Source organism: Podarcis raffonei, chromosome 14, assembly GCF_027172205.1.
Source record: "Podarcis raffonei isolate rPodRaf1 chromosome 14, rPodRaf1.pri, whole genome shotgun sequence".
Taxonomy (NCBI): domain Eukaryota; kingdom Metazoa; phylum Chordata; class Lepidosauria; order Squamata; family Lacertidae; genus Podarcis; species Podarcis raffonei.
This window is the reverse complement of record NC_070615.1, coordinates 13990956-14014658: the sequence shown is the minus strand read 5'-3', so window position 1 is coordinate 14014658 and position 23703 is coordinate 13990956. Positions and strand designations below refer to the sequence as shown.

The 23703-nt window shown below is 41.9% G+C and overlaps 2 protein-coding genes across 8 annotated transcripts in view; one reads left to right on the top strand and one right to left on the bottom strand.

Annotated features, from left to right (window-relative positions):
- Positions 1-2970: 2970 nt before the first annotated feature.
- Positions 2971-15665, bottom strand: DTWD1 (DTW domain containing 1). 3 transcript variants are annotated; one of them, XM_053365368.1, is made up of 5 exons: positions 15427-15665; positions 9559-9866; positions 8782-8925; positions 5664-5934; positions 2971-4124 (listed from the first exon to the last, which is right to left on the bottom strand). In XM_053365368.1, exons 2-5 carry the CDS (start codon positions 9838-9840, stop codon positions 3898-3900), a joined length of 924 nt encoding a protein of 307 aa, XP_053221343.1. In that variant the 5' UTR covers positions 9841-9866; positions 15427-15665; the 3' UTR covers positions 2971-3897. The 3 variants fall into 3 exon arrangements, with proteins under 3 accessions (XP_053221343.1, XP_053221345.1, XP_053221344.1); XM_053365370.1 differs by having other exon boundaries at positions 9559-9812; XM_053365369.1 differs by lacking the exon at positions 15427-15665 and adding an exon at positions 15018-15233.
- A 56-nt stretch (positions 15666-15721) lies between these two features.
- The window catches only part of FAM227B (family with sequence similarity 227 member B), a 114344-nt gene continuing 106362 nt past the window's right edge, over positions 15722-23703 (top strand). For 2 of the 5 annotated variants that reach the window (XM_053365362.1, XM_053365360.1), the window contains exons 1-3: positions 15772-16000; positions 19085-19138; positions 22283-22541. In XM_053365362.1, coding sequence (XP_053221337.1) covers positions 15959-16000; positions 19085-19138; positions 22283-22541 — 355 coding nt within the window. In that variant the 5' untranslated portion in view covers positions 15772-15958. Of the gene's footprint in view, positions 16001-19084; positions 19139-22282; positions 22542-23703 lie in introns of all 5 variants that reach the window. The other 3 variants (XM_053365364.1, XM_053365361.1, XM_053365363.1) reach the window with 3 other exon arrangements.

Here is a 23703-nt window from a genome sequence, read left to right as displayed (position 1 = left end):
GGACTATTTGATACAACCTTTGTTGGAGGTATGTAACCAGATCATGGATGGGAAGAGGGCACCAGAAACGTGGAAAGAAGCCTTCATCACATTGATACCTAAGTCAGAATCTGAAAAGACTCAGCTTAAAAACTACCGTCCCATCTCACTCCTAAATGTGGATTACAAAATATTTGCAGACATTTTGGCAAATAGACTTAAAAAAGTTTTAAATGAAGTAATTCATAAAGACCAAGCAGGCTTTCTCCCTGGTAGACATTTATATGAGAACACTAGAAACATCATTGACATTTTAGAACTTTTGCAGACTAATAGGAACACAAGGGCGGTGTTAATTTTTATTGATGCGGAGAAAGCATTTGACAACATATCTTGGATGTTTATGAAGAAGAACTTGGAAGGGATGGGAGTGGGACGGGGGTTTGAGAATGGATTACATGCAATCTATTCAGAACAAAAAGCTAAACTAATAGTGAACAATGTGGTGACGGAGGAATTTAAAATTGAAAAAGGGACACGACAAGGGTGCCCTCTATCCCCTCTGTTATTTATTTCAGTCCTGGAGGTGCTATTGAATATGATCAGAGAGGACCGGTTGGTACAAGGGATAGAGGTCGGAGTGAAACAATATAAACTGAAAGCTTTTGCAGATGACCTAGTTTTGACACTGCAGGAGCCAGAATCCAGTACAAAAAGAGTTCTTGAACTTATATCGGAATTTGGTCGGGTGGCGGGATTTAGGTTGAATAAACAAAAAACTAAGGTTCTGACCAAAAATTTAACAAACACAGAAACAGAGGGGTTTCAGAGAGAAACAGAACTGAATGTGGTTAAAAAAGTGAAATACCTTGGGATTTATTTGTCCTCCAAGAATTTGAATTTATTTAAGGATAATTATGAGAAATGTTGGTTGGAAGTTAAAAAGGATTTAGAAATTTGGTCAAGATTGAAACTTTCCTTGTTGGGAAGAATCGCAGCGATAAAAATGAATGTGTTGCCGAAAATGTTATTTTTGTTTCAAACCTTACAGATCGTGGACAGAGTGGACTGCTTTGGAAAATGGCAGAAGGATATATCTAGATTTATCTGGCAGGGCAAAAAGCCCCGAATAAAGTTTAAAATATTAACAGATTCAAAAGAAAGAGGGGGGTTTGCCCTGCCGGACCTGAGGTTGTATTATGAAGCTGCAGCCTTCTGCTGGCTGAAAGATTGGTTCTTGTTGGAAAACACTGATGTCCTAGATCTGGAAGGTTTTAATAATGCTTTTGGATGGCACGCATACCTATGGTACGACAAGGTTAAAGTACATAAATTGTTTAAAAGTCACATTGTCAGAAAAGCAATTTTTGCAGTCTGGATGAAATATAAAGACTTACTAGAGAGTAAAACTCCGAGGTGGCTATCACCAGTGGAGGCCAAGGCCCGAAAAAGACCCAATATGGAGGCCTATTGGCCGAAATATTGGGAACTGACTGAAAAAATTGGAGACAATTGGAAGTTGCAGAGCCAGGACAAACTAAAAAATAAGGTGCGAGATTGGTTACATTATGCTCAAATTCAAGAGGTTTTCAAAATGGATAAAAAAGTTGGTTTCCAGGTGGAAAAGTCGAAACTAGAGACAGAATTGTTAGAACCAAAGACAAAGCTGTTATCTAGAATGTATAACTTGCTGCTTATGTGGAACTTACAGGATGAGACAGTTAAATCTGCTATGATTAAATGGGCACAGGATGTTGGACACAACATTATGTTTGAAGACTGGGAAAGGTTATGGAACACCGGAATGAAATTCACGGCAAGTACGGCCTTGAAGGAAAACATTATGAAAATGATATACCGGTGGTACATGACCCCAGTCAAGTTAGCTAAGATACACCACCTGTCTGACAATAAATGTTGGAAGTGTAAGGAAGCAGAGGGGACTTTCTTTCACCTCTGGTGGACATGCCCAAGGGTTAAGGCTTTCTGGGAAATGATTTATAATGAGTTGAAAAAGATATTTAGGTATACCTTTCCCAAGAAACCAGAGGCCTTCCTGTTGGGCATGGTAGACCAGAAAGTGTCAAAGAAGGACAGAACTTTGTTTATGTATGCTAGTACAGCAGCAAGAATACTTATCGCAAAGAATTGGAAGACACAAGATTTACCCACGCTGGAGGAATGGCAGACGCAGTTGATGGACTACATGGAGATAGCTGAACTGACCGGCAGAATCCGAGATTTGGATGTAGAAACAACTGAGGCGGACTGGAAAAAGTTTAAAGACTACTTGCAAAAGTATTATAAACTGTATGAATTTTAAGATTGTGCATGATTTCGAAATGATACGCTTTAGCAATTATGATTAAGTAAATAGTAAACTAAGTGATAAAAGAGAAAAGGAGATAATATGAACTGAACATGTTACGTTTATTTTAAAGGTATAAAAACTGTGACACAATATATTGAATTTAGATACATAACATGTAAAAGTTACAATAAGGTATGATATAAGGTAACAAATTGCTGACATTGTTAATATAAAGAACGCAGAATCGGAAGGGGTGGGGAAGTCCAAATTGGGATTTTTGTTAAAAAAAAAAAAAAATGGTTTCTTGTAAATTCCTTATTTGCTTGCAATGTATAAAAGTTGGAAAGAAACGTAATAAAAAATATTATAAAAAAAAAAAAAAAAACCAAGGTGTGGCTTCCGATTGGCTGCAGGAGCTTCCTAAAGTCAAGCGAAAGCTGCGTCGGATGTTCGGCTTCCGAAAATACGTTTGCAAACCGAAACACTTACTTCTGGGTTTGTGGCGTTCGGGAGCCAAAACATACAAGTACCAAGGCGTTTGAGAACCAAGGTACGACTGTCTAATAATATGCTTCATTTGCAATGTAAAGTGCAGGGTTCAGCTGTGGGCAGAGGACCCTTAATTCCTTTGCAAGCCTTCCAACTTTAGTTGGAAGGAAATGCACCTTTCTCTGCAAATGTATGTTTCTCCTGGTAAATTTATTTCAGAATCCAGCAGGAAACTTTTGTTTGGCAGTACCAAAGCTGTCAACCTGAAATGGACATAGAAGTAGTCATTATAGTAAACCTGCTATTATAATATTACCAAAGCAATTTTACAGCTTAATTTAGACCCAAACATGTTTACCATTGGCATCCTGCTGAATACATTAGCCTGGATTTTTTTTTTTTTTTTTTGTCTACTGAAATATTGTTCCAATCATTTTTTAGTAAACAGTTACATCACCGGGATTAAGTCATCCCTGACGGTGAAGTGCGCATTCCTATAGAGTGAAACAGCTGAACTAAGTTTTACTATGTTTAAGAAAAGAGACTCTATGTTGGCATCTTCCCTGCTTATTACAGTCTGAAAACATTTCTATTTAGAGGCAACGGGCTCAGTTTTATTTCAGGCAACACTCCCATAACAGTCCAGCTTTTTTTAAGTGTCAAATTTAGCAAAGAAGTGGGGGAAGATAAAAGAGACAGAAAATCCCCCCAACAAAACAATATACACTGTCAGTTCGCATTGAAAACATAACAGCCATCAGTACTTCTCTCTAAAATATGTAAATTGATATAAACCCTCCAAACATCCAAATTGGTGCTTATAAAAAAATATGTTCAAATGTAACAAGGGCAGTAAAGTCCCCAGACTATTTGGAGTCTCTTGGGAACCATAAGAGAGATTTGCCTCAGATGATAAGTCACGGGTTTGGATTTAGGATTGAGCTAAAAAGGACAGGAACATTTTGCATTCTTACAAACAAACAAAAAAACCCTCTAGCCAACTGTGCAATTTATTTAATTCAATTGTTACTAATAAGTTTAAAAGAATAAAGTACAATGGATCATAAGGAATATTTTAGGGGGTTGGTTTTTGTTATTCACACAAAAATTATATTGCCTTAGTCTTTTCCTGCTGACTTGGCATTTTTTATCAATTTGTACATAAACGAGAAGAAGAAAAGGAGGTTGTCATACTGTCCTTCATATTTTTCTTTCAAGAATTCCTTATGATAGTCAACTAGGAAATAATAAATTGCTTCGATGGTAGACAGGTACGTCTCTGGCTTTCCTTTCTGATGACGCCAAAAGCAGGTTTTCCGCGACTTCAGTTCAATTTGCAGCAATCCTGCATTAAGAGAGGTAACGAAACAGAACATGTATACGCTAAATTGTACATATGACTCAAATCAGCTACTTGTAACAGACTGATACAGCGGTTCTCAACCTGTGGGTCCCTAGATGTTGTTGGACTACAACACCCATCATCCCTAGCTAGCAAGGCCAGAGCTCAGGGATGATGGGATTTGTAGTCCAACAACATCTGGGGACCTACAGGTTGAGAACCGCTGCCAGACGCTCTCAGGCAGAGGGGAGCTCTGGTTATAGGAAGCATGCGACTCCATTGTTACAGCAGCTCCAATGGCTACTGGTCTGTTTCCGGGCACAATCTCAAGTGTTGGTTATGACCAAGGTTATCTGAAGGAACCTGCCCAGGCTTTTAAGATCTTTGGTCCCACCACCCTCACAGGCATGATTGGTGGGAACATGGAGAGGACCTGGTTGGTGGCTGCTCACAGACTTTGAAACCCCCTTTCTAGAAAAGTTAGACAGACTCCCTTCTAGTTGATTTTCCATTAGCACAGGCAAACTCAGCCCTCCAGATGTTTTGGGACTACAACTCCCATCATCCCTAGCTAACAGGACCAGCGGTCAGGGATGATGGGAATTATAGTCTCAAAACAGCTGGAGGGCCAAGTTTGCCTATGCCTGCACTAGCAGGTAGAAACTTTTTAGTGTTTAATGCTTTATTATGTTTTTATATAGGTTGGAAACTGCCCAGAGTGGCTGGAGCAACCCAATCAGATGGGTGGGGTACAAATAATAATAAGATTAATAAATAATAATAATAATAATAATAATAATAATAATTTATTTATACCCCACCCATCTGCATGGGTTTACCCAGCCGCTCTGGGCAGCTTCCAATATTAATAATAATTTTAAAAAGCAACAAAACATCAAACATTAAAAACTTCCCTAAACAGGGCTGCCTTCAGATGTCTTCTAAAAGTCAGAAAGTTGTTTATTTCCTTGACATCTGGTGGGAGGGCGTTCCACAGGGCGGGCGCCACTACCGAGAAGGCCCTCTGCCCTCTGATCATTAAATCCAACCAGCCTTTGAGAACTGCATTTTTTTTAAGGAAAGGGTTTTAATAGTGCTGTTCTATTTTTATTACCCATATTTCAATAATTTGTTTCTTATGTTTTAAAAATTCTACTAGAGTTTAATTACTTTTTAACATTAATCTTTTATCCTTTTGTGTTTTATCTGTGTTGTTTTGATTTGTGGAAGCTGCCTTGAGTCCCTGTACAGGAAAAGGGCAGGATATAAATAAATATAACAACAATTTCATTTCTCTAATCAGGAAACCAGTGCACATAGGGGCTGGATGCAAGGGACTGTACCTGGTGTTGGACCACAAGGCATTTAATTGCGACTAGAACCATGCCCATGTATAGCTATGGGGATCCATTGCTTCATCTGTATGGATTGTTTAATTTGTTCATGCATAGCAGTAATGAGACTGATGTGTCAAGCACATCCCTTCAATTTGCACTTTTATTAATCCGCAGCACTGGGAATTAGCATATGGTGTTAGCATACCTTGGAGCCGCTCATCTGTGATTATCTTGTTCGTTTGATTCCAAGTGCTATCAATAAACACAATTCTCTTCAACGGAGCATTTCTGCTGTGAAACTGGTGTTCGCCCAAGTCGCTTTCACTGCCTGACTCTGTTTTCGCACATTTGAGGACTGGTTCTGCTGATGAGTCCTCGTCCTCGTCACAGCCAACCTTCTTCTTAGATTTGTTTTGCAAACAGAGGGGAATGTCATTTATTGAAACTGAATTAGGCCCAGGAAAGATAAGTGCAATCTAGAAGAAAAACAGGCACAATGTTGGAGTTATTTGGGATGGGAGGGATGTCAGGACTGGTCGTTGTCCTCTTCAGATCACCACACAAATGCTTCTTGTTCTTTTATAAAACTTTTTATTGCGTATTAACAAAACATTCTTATAAACGGTTCTTAAATATTATTCCTCAGAGTCACTTCTTTCAGATACCTTCTGAGCTCTGCTTCTCCGTGACCAGCCACTCTCAAAATGGCGAAGGCGTCCTTCCCTTCACTTTTTCTGAGCTAGAACTTAACCCTTGCCTTTGCTGGGAACAGCCGGCCCCTCCCTGTTGTTCCTGTTGCTCTCTTCTCTTCAATTCACTGCTCTCCTTCCCCCCTTGGGGAATGCTTTCTCCCTCTGGGAAACTGGAATCTTCTAACTCTAACTCTTCCCTGACATCACCCCCTCCCCTAAGCCCCCCTTCCTCCTCCTCGCTCTCCTCTGTTTCTGAAGGACCGAACCCTACGAACTCCTCTTGCTCGCTATCTGTCTCTTCAAAAATTTCTTGAAGATGCCAGTTATGGGGTTTTGGCTTGTGGGGATATTTTCTATGAAATTCTCTCTGCAATTCCGGAACGTTAATTTTTTCTGTTGGTTCCCATGAGTTCTCAGACTCATCTAACCCTTTCCATGCAACCAAATACTGTAATTTCCTCCTACTTATTCTCAAGTCTAATATCTCTTCCACTTCAGCCTCCTCTTCCCCGTGCAAGGTACCACAGCTACTAAAAAAACCAGAACTACCTCTCAGCGCAGCATCTTCATAAACACTAATGTCAACAGGAACCAACAAAAGAGCAAGAGACAGGGCTGTAACATGATCCTCCCTCTCATAAAACATGCAGGAAAGAATAGATAGAATGCAGGACAGACTCTTTGCCTGCTCTCAAGCTGGACTAACCAATTTCTCTGACACCCAGAAGCAAAAACTGCTGGTGGGCAGGGATGTGTGTGTGTTTGTGTCACATCCTACCCACCCCTACAAAAAGTGAACTTGTCGCAGTATTATTATTATTAGCAATCATAATAATTTATATTATATTATTATTTATTTATTTATACCCCACCCATCTGGCTGGGTTTCCCCAGCCACTCTGGGCGGCTCCCAACAGATTAAAAACAATACATCATCAGACATTAAAAACTTCCCTAAAGAGGGCTGCCTTCAGTTGTCTTTTAAAAGTAAAATAGTTGTTTATTGCCTTGACATCTGCTGCGAGGGCGTTCCACAGGGCAGGCACCACTACTGAGAAGGCCCTCTGCCTGGTTCCCTGTAACCTCACTCCTCACAGCGAGGGAACCTCCAGAAGGCCCTCGGAGCTGGACCTCAGTGTCGGAGCTGGATGATGGGGGTGGAGACGCTCCTTCAGGTATACAGGACCGAGGCCGTTTAGGGCTTTAAAGGTCAGCGCCAACTATTTGAATTGTGCTTGGAAACGTACTGGCAGTAAGTTCAGCATTCTATTTCCTTGCACATTCAGCCTATAAGTAAAGGTAAAAGGGTTTTGTATTGTATGGTATAAATATAAGTTCGTAGGGAGGTAAAAAGAAACTATATCAGAAATATGTAACTGTGCAGTATAAGGTAACCAATAGATAAAGTACAGTGAGACTAATTGGAAGTCATTTTTAATTTTTCTCTTTACAAGTTTTATAATTGTTTTCATTATTGGGAGCATAAATGCTGTTAGTCATATTAATTTTGCTGTTTCTTATATTGTTGTTGTTTGTTTGCTTTTTCTATTGTTTGTTTGCCTGCTTGCTTGTATGTTTGTCTGTCTGTTTGTTTGTTTGTTTTCTCTTCATAAATGTATTTCTTTTAAAGCAATAAAGATATATTCACTAAAGGTAAAGGTATAAGGTGAAGGACCCCTGGACGGTTAGGTCCAGTCAAAGGAGACTATGGGGTTGTGGCGCTCATCTCGCTTTCAGGCCAAGGGAGCCGGTGTTTGTCCACGGACAGCTTTCCAGGTCATGTGGCCAGCATGACTAAACCGCTTCTGGCACAACGGGACACCGTGACAGAAACCAGAGCACACGCAAACACCGTTTACCTTCCCGCCGCAGCAGTACCTATTTATCTACTTGTAATGGCACGCTTGCGAACTGCTAGGTTGGCAGGAGCTGGGACCAAGCAACAAGAGCTCACCCTGTCGCGGGGATTCAAACCACCGACCTTCTGATCGGCAAGCCCAAGAGGCTCAGTGGTTTAGACCACAGCACCACCCGTGTCCTAACATTCAGCCTATAACGTCTTGCCAACAGAAGGACAGAGAAAACCAAATGGCTAATCTGCCATTTTTCCTCAAAGGGACATTAGTGCTAAAAGCTCAAGTCATGGACCTTCTGGTGGAGTAGACAGTGACCACCCCCACCCCCAGCAATCAGGATTTTTGGGAAAGTGATCCCTGTCCCTTGGGACCACCATTCCAAAAAGCAGATCAGCTACAGGCATGCCAGCTATCTTTGCCCATGGCATTCTTGGGCACATTGCTAGTTCTCAAAGCCCTTGAAAAGCAAAAGTATAATTTCTTGCCTGTCAAATCAGGAGGAACCCAATACAAGTGGCAAATGCAATATAAAATATGGTAACTGGCAAATTGTGGTGCATAATTTAGAGAAGTGGAGAGTGGGGGAGCAAACAAGCCACTTATTTTTCCCTTTTCTACATGCAGAAGGGATTCTGAACCCCAGCTGAGCCCTGATATTCTCTTTGTGGAGATTTGGAACACTAGCAGCATTGTGGATTTCATAGCCATCAGCAAGAAGGAAAGAGGAAGGAAACGAGGAAATATCTCCCCCATGCTACTTCTAGACAACCCTTACTTCGTGTCTCATTCCTTCGTAGTCTGGAATACAAGGATATGTGTAAATGGTAACTTCTTCGGGCGCCAGGAGCTTGGCATGTACAGCTGTGCTTTTGCCATCCGTTTCATTGGGATGCTTAATGACGTCAATTTTCAATGGGAGCTGCAACCAAGAGCACAAGTACATACATTGGAGAAAAGGCACTCCCCATTCCATTTCATAAGAAAAATAAGTAACTGGCTGAACATTTTGCATTTGGGTACAGGCAGCAGTGCACAAGATACACACACTTTGCATCAGTGCCTATTAAAAGTCACTGCTTTCCTCAGCAGATCTGCTTAAAGCAGTGGGAACGCACAATGACCAGATTAACTTCCACCAAAATAAATTGTTTCTGAGCCCTATGGGTCAAAGCAGCAGGGTGCAGACTGACTGAATGAAAGATGTTACTGCCTTTTACCCAACCTACTCTAACTGGAAGTCATCTCCAAGGTCTCAGAAAGACATCTTTCCTATTAAAAAGGACCTTGGATAGCAACTGATTTGCAGTACCAGGGATTTCATCTGGAATCAGGGCCCCCTCTTCTTCTTGTACCACTAGAGTTTGGCAAGCATGTAGCAAGCTCTGAAGAAAAACAGAGTTTTGGGTTGCTGCAGCTTGTTTTTAAAACTATATTGCAAAAACATGAGTCTCGCTTCATTCTTCCCCAGTTCGTTGATTAGAATGATTCACTGTGACCAAAACTTGCTAAAATTGACAAATTAGATCAAAAATAAGATATATCTTGCACTAACCTTCACAACAGGAATTTCTCCAGTGGGAACAGTTTCAACTGGAACATAGCATGTGTAACAATAGAACATCCTTGAACTATTACATCTGGGACATTTTGATCTCCCTTGTTTTGGGGCTCTTTCAAGAACAGTCTGAGGCGCTAGATGCAGGTTTTCAAGTGGTGTTTCCTGCAACATCGACGTAGTCTGTGAATCTGAACTATTCAGGCCTTCAAAATTTCTTTTTATTCCCTGGTGGCTCTTTTGGTCATCTTCTGAAATCACAGGTGAATTGAAAGACATCTTACTTTCAAGTAATATCCTTGGACCTGTTACAGGGAGAATAAAAATCACAGCGGCTTTCAACAAGGGCCAGTTTCCACAGAAACATTTTGACAGTCACAGCAAAACTTTTACGATTTTAGATCAACTTAAGTCAATGGCTATTTTGATTTAAAAAAACAAAAACAAAATACTAGGGGCGCTTTTGAAGATCTTCTTTTTTGAAACACTTTATGGTGGGACATCTCTTCTGAGGACTGGGTACAAGATTGCAGTCCTAATGTCTTCCCAATAACTGCAAGTTTCACATACACGTATATTTGGGGGGGAAACATTTAGTACATTTGTTTAGTGCTGACTGAGCCTGCCAAAAAGACAGATTCAGCTTCTGGTGTGACACCACTAGCCTGCATTTAGGTTGGTTTGCAGAGGAGTGTGCAAAACACCTAATTCAATGCATGACAGTGGCTTAGGAGGAATATTGGAAGCTGCCTGATACAGAGTCAGGCCACTGGACCATAGCTCAGTACTGTCTGCAATGATTGGCAGAGTCTCTCCCCAGCCCTACCTAGAGACTGTCTGCATTTAAAGCAAACACTCTTACCAGTGAGCTACAGTCCTTCCTCCCCACATTTGGCCAAAAGGTAATCCAATGGAAAGCAGAGCCTACCTTTTGTCCCACATCTCTCATAGGCAGATTGTGAGAATTATCTCCTGCTTAAGCCTTGATTGTTTAAACATCTGCTTCTCATTAGTTTAAATATCTGCTTCTCTAGGGTTTTAATTCTATGGCCTAATTGATGAGTAAAAAGGTAAAGGGACCCCTGACCATTAGGTCCAGTCGTGGCCAACTCTGGGGTTGCGGCGCTCATCTCGCTTTATTGGCTGAGGGAGCCGGCGTACAGCTTCCGGGTCATGTGGCCAGCATGACTAAGCCGCTTCTGGCGAACCAGAACAGTGCACGGAAACGCCATTTACCTTCCCACCGGAGCGGTACCTATTTATCTACTTGCACTTTGACGTGCTTTCGAACTGCTAGGTTGGCAGGAGCAGGGACCGAGCAACGGGAGCTCACCCCGTAGCGGGGATTCGAACCACCGACCTTCTGATCAGCAAGTCCTAGGCTCTGTGGTTTAACCCACAGCGCCACCCGTGAGTACAACACAGTAATTTCCTACACTGATATGACAATGTGTTTTTTAAAAAAACCAAATTAGCTGTATTTTTAAATGTATTTTGCTGGGCTTCTTATGTTCCTGTATTCTTATGTCCTAAGTCACTTAAGGGCCTTGGCGGGCCAGGTGTGGAAAAACACTTAAAAACAAATAGGTAACTAGGTAGACAGACACATATGCATAAATATGAACACATTAAGATGCTTATCTTGAATGGACAAGACAAAATTACAGATAAGCAGATTATTTAGCCTATAACAATGCAATCTTATATATGTTTACTCAGAAATAAGACCCGCTGCGTTCAGTGGGGTGGCTTAGCTCCAGGTAAATGCATGTACCACAACCCAAACCTTTGGAAAAGTCAAGTAGCCCTACAAATGCAAAAACAAAGCAATTATAACATTTTCTCTGTAAACATTGTCCACGGAGCATTGCTAGTTTATATATTTTGCCAACCGTCTGGAGTTAACATTTGTAATGGCTGTTTATGTAGTGGTACTTTTTAAAGAAAGCGATAACTTTCCAGCTTCACAAAACTTGGAACCGTCACTTTTCTTGGTGGAAGAACACAGCAACGGTACTAAATTTGTTTTTGTTGTTTTCATGTAACAAACCTCACTTCCAATTTGCAGTTTTAGTGCTTTGTCCTCCTGAATGGGGGAAAAATTGAGTCCGTTTACTCTGGAAAGCTCGCAAAGTGAGTGAAGAAAGCATCTCAGGTTTGGACTAAAACCTTCTAACCACGCAGATTCCTCAGCGAGTGAGCAGGAAGTTATTTTAATTTGTTATGCATTCCCAGCCTACAAATGGATACGCTTTACTATAATGTCTCGTGACAGATTGGTGTTTAAATCTGAAGCCCCAAAGGGCTGTCATTGGGACCATACGGGTGAACGCTGCTAACAAAGGAAAGGCAAAAACTTCCACAGTCTCTTGAAAATGTACCTGCAAAGTTGTCACTCTGGATTTACATTGCTTGAGACAAGTTAACATATGCAGCACCTATGCCACACGTTACATGGAGGGAGGGAGATATGCGCACAGGCGTATGAAACTAGGACCGTGCAGGTTTCTTCCCATGAACCATCTCAGTTGTGTTCAAGCTAGTTCTTTCTTCACTCAGAGCACAGAGGTTCTGGCACAAGGTATTGTACCTAGGGTGGTCAGATGCAAAATACATCACCTAACTTCTGAAGGTACAGGAACCTTTTTGGATTTCTGCAACAAGCCACCCAGATTCTAAAGTACTCCATTAGCCATATATATCCATATATATCCATATATATCCATAGTGGATACTGCTGACAACAGGAAAGGCAACACCTCTGTGATCTCATGGAAAAGTACAGTGGTACCTTGGTTCTCAAACACCTTGGTACTCAAACGCCTTGGTTCCCAAACTCCAAAAACGCGCAAGAGTTCCGGTTTTCAAATGTTTTTTGGAAGCTGAATGTCCAATGCAGCTGTCAAATATTGTTTCCGGGGCGCCTGCACCAATCACAAGCTGCACCTTGGTTTTCGAACATATCGGAAGTCAAACAGACTTCCAGAACGGATTAAGTTTGGCGCTTTTTGTTTTTGTTATTTATTTTGCGTTTTTGTTTTTGAGGCTTTTTCGGTTCATTTGTTTTTGTGACTGTGTGGAACCCAGTTCAACTACTGACTGATTGATTGTGTGACTGCGGGAATGGATAAAAGCCCCCCATCCAAACAATGACTATTATCAGTGCAGGAAAGAAAAAAAATTAATTGTAGTTTTTATCATCTACAATACTGTCTTATTTTATAGTACAGTACATTGATTATTGCTTTCATTTTATGCATCAATGGTCTCGTTAGATAATTTATGTTAAATTGCTGTTTTAGGGGTTGTTTTTAAAAGTCTGAAACAGATTAATCCGTTTTGCATTACTTTCTATGAGAAAGGGCGCCTTGGTTTTGGAATGCTTTGGTTTTGGAATGGACTTCCGGAATGGATGAAGTTTGAGAACCAAGGTATCACTGTACCTGCAAAGTTGAGCAAATAAATTACATCTTTCACATTTTGTCAGTGGAACTCAGGCACATCTTGTATTAATGAATGCTTCATTCCAACTGCTGATCACAGTCGCAAATTTCTGGCCAAGAACCTTAAAGCCAAGTTGGATCACTGTTACTTGGACTGCATACACACTACAGTGGTACCTCAGGTTAAGTACTTAATTCGTTCCAGAGGTCCATTCTTAACCTGAAACTGTTCTTAACCTGAAGAACCACTTTAGCTAATGGGGCCTCCCGCTGCCGCCGGAGGACGATTTCTGTTCTCATCCTGAAGCAAAGTTCTTAACCCGAGGTACTATTTCTGGGTTAGCGGAGTCTGTAACCTGAAGCGTATGTAACCCAAGGTACCACTGTATACCTTTAAAGCACATTTCTCCCCTCAAATAATTATTGGCACTGTAGTTTGTCAACAGGTTGCTGGGAATTGTAACAATAAAAGAGGTAAATACATTGCCCAGAATTCTTTTTTTGGGGGGGGGGGTTTAGGGAGATGCACTTCAAATGTGTTTTAAAGGTGCAGTGTGTATGCAGGCCCACAATCATTACTAAGATTTCTCAGCTGATATTTAAAACGACAGATTCCACTTCTAAGTCTCCCTCCCCCAATTCAACACCAACCCAACTTGTGGATTGCACTAATACCACACACAGGAAATATAAGATTATGTCTTTCTCACAGATGCTGGAAGCACTTGCTGCTTTCTAAGATCCAGCAGTTCAGCAACTAAGAAAGCACGACTGAGGATCATTCTACAACATTTTGAGAAAATGCGGGAAGGGGAAGAAATGACTTCCACATGTTCAGGAACCACACTGGTAATTCACTGGAGTGGTACAATAACTGGGTGTTGTTTGCAACCTAAGGAGATCAAAGCAGTTGGAGAACTCTTATTTCCCCCAGTGACCCAGTCCTTATCTTCATTGTATCTTGTTGCCTACTCAAATCATCCCTGATTACTGGTTCTGCTAGCTAGGAATGATGGGAGTTGTAGTCCAACAACAGATGAGGTCAAGAAGTTGAGAAAGGTTGATCTAGCCAATGTGTGCTCTGTTGTTATAAACACAGCCTTAAGTGACTGGATAGTAAGCAAATATTCTTGCAGTTGAGGAGACTCCAGGTTTTCATTTTGCCCCATAACAAAGTTTAAGCATCACATCGACTAGATGCCCAAGGTCAAGTTGCCTGAAAACCTGTGCCCAAATTGCTTTAAGCTCCAAAACACATCTTTGCTTAACTTTATTAAGAACTAAGGCCTGCGTGCATTTCCTTGAGGGTAAATCCTACAGGGTGATCAACACTCTAAAATCAAACTGTAAACCTGCAAGCCCAGGAGAGGTACATTGTTCTTCCCAAAATTACTGGGGCCTGCTTGCTCTAAAAGCACCATTTCGATTTTAAGGCCGCAATCCTATGCATACTTACCTTAGAATATACCTCAATGAAAACAATGGGTAAACACATGCTTGCTTGAAAGTAAGTTCCATATTGGATCCATCAGAACTTTCGAATGAATGCATTCTATGTTTTGCATCACTGCTCTCCCTCTTTTTGGTATATAATTTTATTAAGTTTTCTGTTTTACAATTTAAAATACTCCTTTTACATCCTTAAACATCAGTGACTTCCTTTCTTCTCTTTCCATAGTTCATTTTACATATACTAAATCCCTGCATACAAGAAGTGAGGTTACAGGAAACCAGGCAGAGGGCCTTCTCAGTAGTGGCGCCTGCCCTGTGGAACACCCTCCCATCAGATGTCAAGGAAATAAACAACTACCTGACTGTTTGAAGACATCTGAAGGCAGCCCTGTTTAGGGAAGTTTTTAATGTTTCATCGTTTATCATGTTTTTAATATTCTGTTGGGAAACACCCAGAGTGGCTGGGAAAACCCAGCCAGATGGGTGGGGTATAAATAATAATAATAATAATAATAATAATAATAATAATTACAACAATTATTATTATTACAAAAACTATACCGTTCAGTATTCCATTATTGCATCCATCAAATCTTGTTTACACTTTGGAATTTATCAGCTCTTAAGCTGATCGCTCGCACTGCGTTTTTATTATGATGATTGTTGCTGTGCGTTCTTGTTGTAAACTGGTGCGAATACAAAACAACCACTGTTACGATCTCACGCATTACTATCGCTTTTGTTAAACCATGCACTGGATCGGGCAAAGAAGCAACTTGGGAGAGGGTCCGAGGAAACACCTCGGGAGGACAAGGAAAACCTCCATTCCCCTCCCATCCTTAATGGGAGATCTTCAGGACCTCCAACCCCCACCCCACCCCCACCCCGGATCCCCAAATAAATAGAGAGCAGCACTTCAGTCTCGTTACAACGACCACCCCTTTCCCGAAGAAAAGGGAAACCAACCTACTATTTGCAAAGCCCAGGGGTTCTTCCCTCCGCCTCCTCAGGGTTGGGGGGGGGTGTCAGTCACAGCCAGTGCACCGTAGAAAACGGCGTCTGTCCTCCGCGTTGCGGCAGCAGCCGCACAAACACCCACACCCGGAAACGTGCGTGTATATATCTGTGCGTAGCTAAATATATATATATTTGTCGAGATACCTCTGCCTCGAGGTCGGAACTCAAGTGGCGGGGCCGGCGGGGAAGGCCGAAAGGATTTGAGGTGGAGGACGGAGGGCGACGAGGGACGGTTGCTAAGGCGCCTTAGCAACGCCGAGAACGGACTTCCGCCACGGGCGGCGGAAAGAGGCGCAGACTGGGAAAAGGGGGCCGTGCGCAAAGGACTCCATGGCTGCCTCAGAGAGCAGTACGGCGGCCACAAAGGTCGGGGGGTTAATATAAGCCTTCCTTTGAATGGAAGTTGCCTCCTGAAAGGCTTAACAGCGCGCATGTTTACTCAAAAAGCCCCTCTCCCTTTGTTCCATGGCACTTGCTCCGGGTAAATGCGCACATCTAACTTCTTTAAGACCAAGCGTCCATTAAAAGTGAGAATAGTGAAGGAACATGCTTAGGATTGGGCCATGGGCCTAGTCAAGGAGGTGGGGCAAAATGGCCTAAATCCTCAAAAATTATTATTACAGTGGTACCTCGGGTTACATACGCTTCAGGTTACAGACTCCACTAAGCCAGAAATATTACCTCGGGTTAAGAACTTTGCTTCAGGATGAGAACAGAAATTGTGCTCTGGCGGCAGCGGGAGGCGCCATTAGCTAAAGTGGTACCTCAGGTTAAGAACAGTTTCAGGTTAAGAATGGACCTCCGGAACGAATTAAGTACTTAACCCGAGGTACCACTGTATTATCATTATTATTAGTTTTCAGTTACAATCCAATAATAGCCTCATTATAACAATACCAAAAGGGACGCGGGTGGCGCTGTGGGTTAAACCACAGAGCCTTGGGCTTGCTGATCAGAAGGTCGGCAGTTCGAATCCCCGCGACAGGGTGAGCTCCCGTTCCTCGGTCCCTGCTCCCAACCTAGCAGTTCGAAAGCACAGCAAAGTGCAGGTAGATAAATAGCTACTGCTCCAGCGGGAAGGTAAACGGTGTTTGTGCGCTGCTCTGGTTCACCAGAAGCGGATTAGTCATGCTGGCCACATGACCCGGAAGCTGTACGCTGGCTCCCTCGGCCAGTAAAGCAAGATGAGTGCTGCAACCCAAAAGTCGGCCACAACTGGACCTAATGGTCAGGGGTCCCTTTACCTTTTATAACAATACCAATTTCTTCTTTTGCGATCACTCGTAGCCGAGTAAGATTGTCTTCCATAAACATGGTTTTAACAGTGAGTAAGTGACTGTGGAGGCCAATTCTGGATCCCCACGTCCTTCCACAGTGGGGTCATTGGTTTCCGGGCAGGAGTTTATCACGGTGTGGATTTGCCAAGCGTGCCTTCCTCTTAGCACATTTCTCCCTTGCGTCCTGAGTTCGAGTGTCTTCAAAGCCCATGATACCTTTGATAAAAGCTGTTCTCTAACTGGAGCGCTCGCAGGCCAGTGTTTCCCTGTTGTCAGTGTTTATACTACATTTTTAAAGATTTGCCTTGAGACAGTCTTTAAAGTTTAAACCTCTTGAATAATAACAATTGTTGAAATACCGAATTATATAATTTAGATACCCCCACATGGTAGAATTGATGGTTTGATGATTTTCTTTATTTCTGCGTTCCAAAATCTTACTAATTTAAATTACATTCCAGACATAATAATAAGGACGTGACCAGGGAGAGGGGGAGAACCTCAGTCAATAAATACTAAAAAATTCTTAGCTGAGGTTCTGCCCCCCTTATAGCTTCTGGGGGAAATACTCTTCCCCAAAAAAGCTCAACAACTTTTTGGGTCCCCCACTAATAAAAACCTGGCTACTCCCATGGATTGGGCTGCTAATGGATGCCCATTCCCATGTGAGGGGGTTGCTGCCTAGTAAATGAATGCATCCCATAAATACAGTGCTTTTTTAATAGAAAAAAATGTGGTGGTATTCGCCATTAAGTTGTTACAGTCCTTTTAACACGAGTAACCCCCCCCCCGGGGGGGGGGGAACCCTGCAGAAATATATATGACTAAGAGCTATTCTGGGATCGGTAGTTGCAGATTTCCTGCTGTGAAAACAAGAGCAATTTAGTGGTAGCACTTTGGATATATTTTGTTTGCTAGAAATAATTTTTACACATATAGCATCTGCCACACGCGGAGTGGGGTGGGAGTATTGTGCACTAAATTGTGAGACCAATAAGCGTGCAGCTTCTTTTTTTAACCATCTCAGTAGTCCAGTTTATTTTATTTCTATTGGATTTGTTTACAGAAAGTAACTCAATGTGGCTTACAAAATAATTGTGTACAAACCAGCTCATTTTTGCATTGGGAGGATCTCTTCTCTAGCTGTTAAATGGAAGAAAAAAACACAGCTAGATGCTTTTGGCTTTTATGGCTTTTGATGGATCAGAACTGCAGCCAGATTGTAAAAGGCAATGTTTCAATCTATGTCTTGTATTTGGTATAATATTTTATGGCCAGTATCATTTTATACACCCATTTCCCCTCTGGCACAGAGCAGCTTCCTTTCTTATACTAACAACCCGTATGTAGGGTCATTATGGCCGTTGTCTGGCTGCTAGAACAATGGAATCTTTCATTAGATTCCACCCACCTCAAAAACAAAACAAAAACACCTCACAACAATATTGTGGCAGGCTGAAACATGACTTTGGCATGACTTCACATGATTTTTGGCATGATCAGTCCAAACTGTGCCAACCTCTGAATACATCCTCAACCCTTTTGGATGGGGCATTGCCAGATTTGGTGTAATGGGCCCAACCTGCGCCAAGTTGGATGGTTCTGAAGGTATTGTCGCCTAATTTGGTCTGATGGTTCCCAAGGGGGAGCCAGTGCTCTTAGTCTACATTTGGATGCCAGGCATCATTTTGAAATAAGGTGGTGGACTGGAATGTGACTTTGGCAGGACATTACCCAATTTGGTGTGACGGTTACAAGCAAGGCTTTCCAAGGTGGAAAGGTGGTTTCTGGCCATATTTGGATGCTGTTGGATGCACAGAACCCTGTGTGTGTGTGTGTGTGTGTGCACGCGCACAGCCCCAAAACTCACACAGCCCTTTTAAAAATCAGAATTTTCTTTGGTTTTTTTAAAATTAAATTCCTAGGCAGCACCAGGCATTCCCCATTAGTTCATTCATACTTTGTGATTCCCAGCAACTGGTATAGTGAGGCATAGTACCACTGACAGTGGAGGTAGAAACATACCTAAGCTCTGGGAGTGGCTGATGCATTTGAACCTCAAATAAGCACAAGGATTCCCAGCTTGGGTGGCTGTGTAAACCAGCCCTGTATCTCTCCTTTCTGGTTAGTCTTCTGCATAATTTCTTGTGTTCCTTTATTTTCAGTGTTATCTATTCAATGTAATGGCTCCCTCTTTCAGATACTAATTATCAAAACCCAGCAGTAGACATCACAGACTTACTGTTGCTAAATTGAGCACCTAATATTTCTTTTACTGGCATGCACCATTTATGGAGGGTTTCTTTTGTAATACAAATGTATCTTTGTTTCTAGGCAGTGCCGCAGCCTCCTCGCACATTTGAAGAATTTTTAGTCTCTCAGAAGTTGGTAGGTAGTTTTTAAAACTAATAATACCTGTATGTATGTGTGTTGGGGGGGGGCGGGTTAGGTCTGGGGAGAACAAAGTTTTGAGCAAGGAAGGACCTTGCGAATGTATACCCTGAGAAACAAGTTTAAATGAGGATTGCATTTCAAGCCCTCAGGCAGTGGAATGTAAGAACAGTGCAGAATTGGAAAAGCTTACATAGAAAGGCGCTCCTGTGGTTATTCTACATTTTTCATATGCAAGTTTTGGAAGAAATGTAGATGTTGTTACCCATTTGTTTTTGGGAACTTATGCTTTAGTGATTTCATTGCCTTACATTTTGTCCGATTTTACCATTGTGATATATTCAATAGAGTGCTAGACCTGAACAAGGGAGAACCAGGGTTCAAATCCTCTCTCTGCCATAAAGGCAGCTTTGGATAACTCACTTTCTCTCACCTAACCTACATTACACAACACATAGTTGGGACTTTGAAATTTGCTGCTGCAAGATGAAGTAATAGCTGCCTACTTAGATACCTTTAGATGTCCTGGCTCCCGCTCAATGATGAAGTCAGGTGGTTGTTTCTACCAATATCTTGAATACTCATATCATGTGATACATAGGCAAAATGATGATTCAAAGCACAGCGGGTGCTACACATGACTATACAAGCAAAGACGTTGATCCAACAACAACACACCTGGCATGTGCACAGCTTGGCACGGCAAGCAGTTCTGGTCTTTAGAGTGGGCAAGCGATGTAGCACTTCTCCAAGAAGGATGCAACTGCCTCATCTGTTCATGCTGGCACTGCTGTCTCTGTAACCTAGGCAATGGAGGAAGCATCACTGCCTCATTGGAGGCAAATGGGACAGGTGCGGCAGTAACCTCCCTTGGAGAGGCAGGATTAGATATGGTTTCTGACAACTCCAGAGGCAGAATTGGTGGCATGAAAGGCAAAGTGGATGAGCTGAAACCAGCCTCTGACAGCTCTGGAGGGGCAGCCCATATCTTGCACTGCGGAGGCTAATGAGAAGATGGAATGGGGCAACAGACCCCACCACCATCACAAGAACCCTCTCCAGCATCCTCTTCCTTGGGCTCTCCTGACCCAACCAGAGACCTTCCCAGCCCACTAGATCCTTAACCAGAGTTATCTATTTGCTGCTACTCTGTTCTCTGACTTGACCAACCCCCCACTCCCGGGCCCATGACAGAGGCTTAAAGAAATTCATGCAAGATAAAGATACCAATGGATAATGCTCACAATAGATATGAATATTGTGCAGTATTCTTCTGAATGCTAGTTGCCAGGGATCAAAAGCAGGAGAGGGCAGTTGTGCTCATGTCCTGCTTGTGGGCTTCCCATAGGCATCTCGTCAGCCACCCTGAGGAACAGAATGTTGAACTAATCAGGTCTTTGGGCTGATCTATGCACCAATGCTTTTCTTATGTTTGCTGTGAAGATAAAATGTGATAACTCCATTTAAGTAAACCTAAGCTCTACAGAAGGATCAGATAAAGATGTATAACTTCTCCCCCATCTCCAATAATTTTTATTTCCCCCCCCCCAAATATCTTAAACACAATACAGCTTAACAATATTATTCTCCTTTCAATCTACTGGTATATCTTATCCGAATTAACTTCCCTCCACCCCTCTTCTGGCTTCTCTACATTGCTCTTAAGCGTGATTATTATATATATATTCTATAAAGTAAAGGTAAAGGTACACCTGCCCGTACGGGCCAGTCTTGCCAGACTCTAGGGTTGTGCGCCCATCTCACTCAAGAGGCCGGGGGCCAGCGCTGTCCGGAGACACTTCCGGGTCACGTGGCCAGCGTGACATCGCTGCTCTGGCGAGCCAGAGCCGCACACGGAAACACCGTTTACCTTCCCGCTTGTAAGCGGTCCCTATTTATCTACTTGCACCCGGGGGTGCTTTCAAACTGCTAGGTTGGCAGGCGCTGGGACCGAACGACGGGAGCGCACCCCGCCGCAGGGATTCGAACCGCCGACCTTTCGATCAGCAAGCCCTAGGCGCTGAGGCTTTTACCCACAGCGCCACCTGCGTCCATTCTATAAATGTCTATAATGTCTATAATGTCTATAATTCCTTAATAAATTTTTGTATTATACTTTAGACATACATTCCTTATTATATTACAGCATTACATCTTGTGGTCTAACCAAATGTTTACAGTTAACATTATGAGTTTTATTTGTCCTATGAGTGTCTTTATTTATGTACAGTTTTCTCTAATATACCACAAATTTGGACCATTCTTTTTGGAATTTCTCATCATCCTGCTGTCAGATTATTCCAGTTAGCTTTGCTATTTCCGCATACTCCCAATACTTTCTGTTGCCATTCTTCAATTGTCGGAATATCCCGTTGTTTCCATCTCTGTGTGAGGAGTAGTCTTCCTGCAGTTGTGGCATACAGGAAGAATTTCTGATTTTCCTTTTTAATGTCCTCTCCAACCATACCTAGCAAAAATGCCTCCAGTTTTTTTTATAAAAGGTCTACCTAAATATCTTTTTTGGGGTACACACTATCCCAAAAAGTTTTCACCTTATCACACAACCACCACAAGTGAAGAAAATTTCCCTCTTTTACAGTGCATTTCCAACAATTCTTATTTTTCATTTTGTACATCTTTGCTAGTTTGGTGGGTGTTAGGTACCACCTATACAAAAGATGTATAACTTCATTCTGGGATTATGTTCTCTGGATGGCGTATGAGAGAACTTACTAAAGACAGACGTAGGCAGTACTATACTAGAAAAAAAATCCATTTGTTTTATTTATTATGTATTTACCACCTTAGTTTCTATCCCACCTTTCTACATATGGCACTCAAGGTAGCTAACAACAGTAAATCCATTATTTAGCAAAACGTTCACAAACTTGTTAAACATCACCATACTCTAAAAAATCTATTAGCATTTGTGAATAAAATTTATTTTAGTGGAAGAATTAAGCACATACATTAACCTCTGCTATTCAAGTAAACTGGATAAAGAAAGCTAGTGCTTAATTTTGGCATGATGATTCTGTGTATGTATGCATGTAGGTGTATGGGTGTGTCTCGGTGTATATATAAATATTTGTTCCTTAACATTATTGTTTGTCAGATTTTCAATAACTGTTATTATTGCAGGATGATTGGCCACGGTTTCCCTACATGCCAGAAATGGATACTCAGCCTTTGGTTGCCAAGTTAAAAAAAGACTATGCCTTGGAGACTATTACAAAGTGCCTTCATGACAATGCTCCAATATCCACTAAAATTATCTCTGATTTGGAAAAGAGAATGGATGAATGCAAAATGAGAGTCCATGAACATGCTGACGTTGTACTTTATTTGGAATCTAAAGAATCAGAAAAAGATGACCAAGAGGGTGTTTTTATAGAGCAAGGTAATAATTATCCATTGAGTTATCAGTTAAAGCCAGTATCCAATTAGTGTCCTTCTGCTGAAGACATCGACAGAGAGGGAGACAATTTCAAGTGATTCCTTTTCCTCCCTGCAACCTCCCTACACACTCCCTCTGGAGCAGATTTTTGGTGGCGTGCAGGAGGCTGCAATGGTGAGTGAAAATTCCTGAAAATTGCCTTCCTCTTTATTGCCTTCCGTCCATGAAGGGACACCAACTGCATACCATCCCATTATAAGTTTCACACTTTGAAACATATCCTTATTTTTTAATGTTCAGTTGCTTGAAGGAACAGATTTTAACTGTTTAATGTTTATTATTTATTTGCATAGGGGAACTAAATTATCAGCCCAGGTTTAGATGTAATGCCAAGTCAAACCATGGCTTAGCTCAGAGCAGCAGCAGTAATGGAGGATGAGCAAAGCAGCTACAGTGGTGCCCCGCAAGACGAATGCCTCGCAAGACGAAAAACTCGCTAGACGAAAGGGTTTTCCGTTTTTTGAGTCGTTCCGCAAGACGAATTTCCCTATGGGCTTGCTTCGCAAGACGAAATGTCTTGCGAGTTCTTGCGAGTTTGTTTCCTTTTTCTTAAAGCCGCTAAGCCGTTAATAGCCGCTAAGCCGTTAATAGCCACTAAGCCGCTAATAGCCGTGCTTCGCAAGACGAAAAACCGCAAGACAAAGAGACTCGCGGAACGGATTACTTTCGTCTTGCGAGGCACCACTGTATGGCCTTATATCTGGAAGGTTATTTGTTTATGCTAAGTCATTGTTTGGCTTCATGTTATGTTCCAACGGGGGGTATGTAAATAATATCCAAAGGGGGAGTTGTGCCAGTCTCTTGGAGCAAAACAAAAGAATGTTTCACAATATTCTCTCTATGGTAGTGTAAGGGGTCTAGTGCTAGTGGACAGGTGAGTTTTAATGTTGTGCAACAGAGGAAGCCAATGTGACAGTTGCACAACATATTATACATATTGCACAACAAAGTTACCAGCAACCAGCTTATGCATTCTCTCGTGCAACATTCCGCTGGCAAATTTTGCCAGCGGAATAAGTATACTGCTAAATGACTCACTTAGTGCTACATTGAATGCAACTAAATTGAGTCTTGCAGCACCTTAAAATAAATATAAGCTTTCATT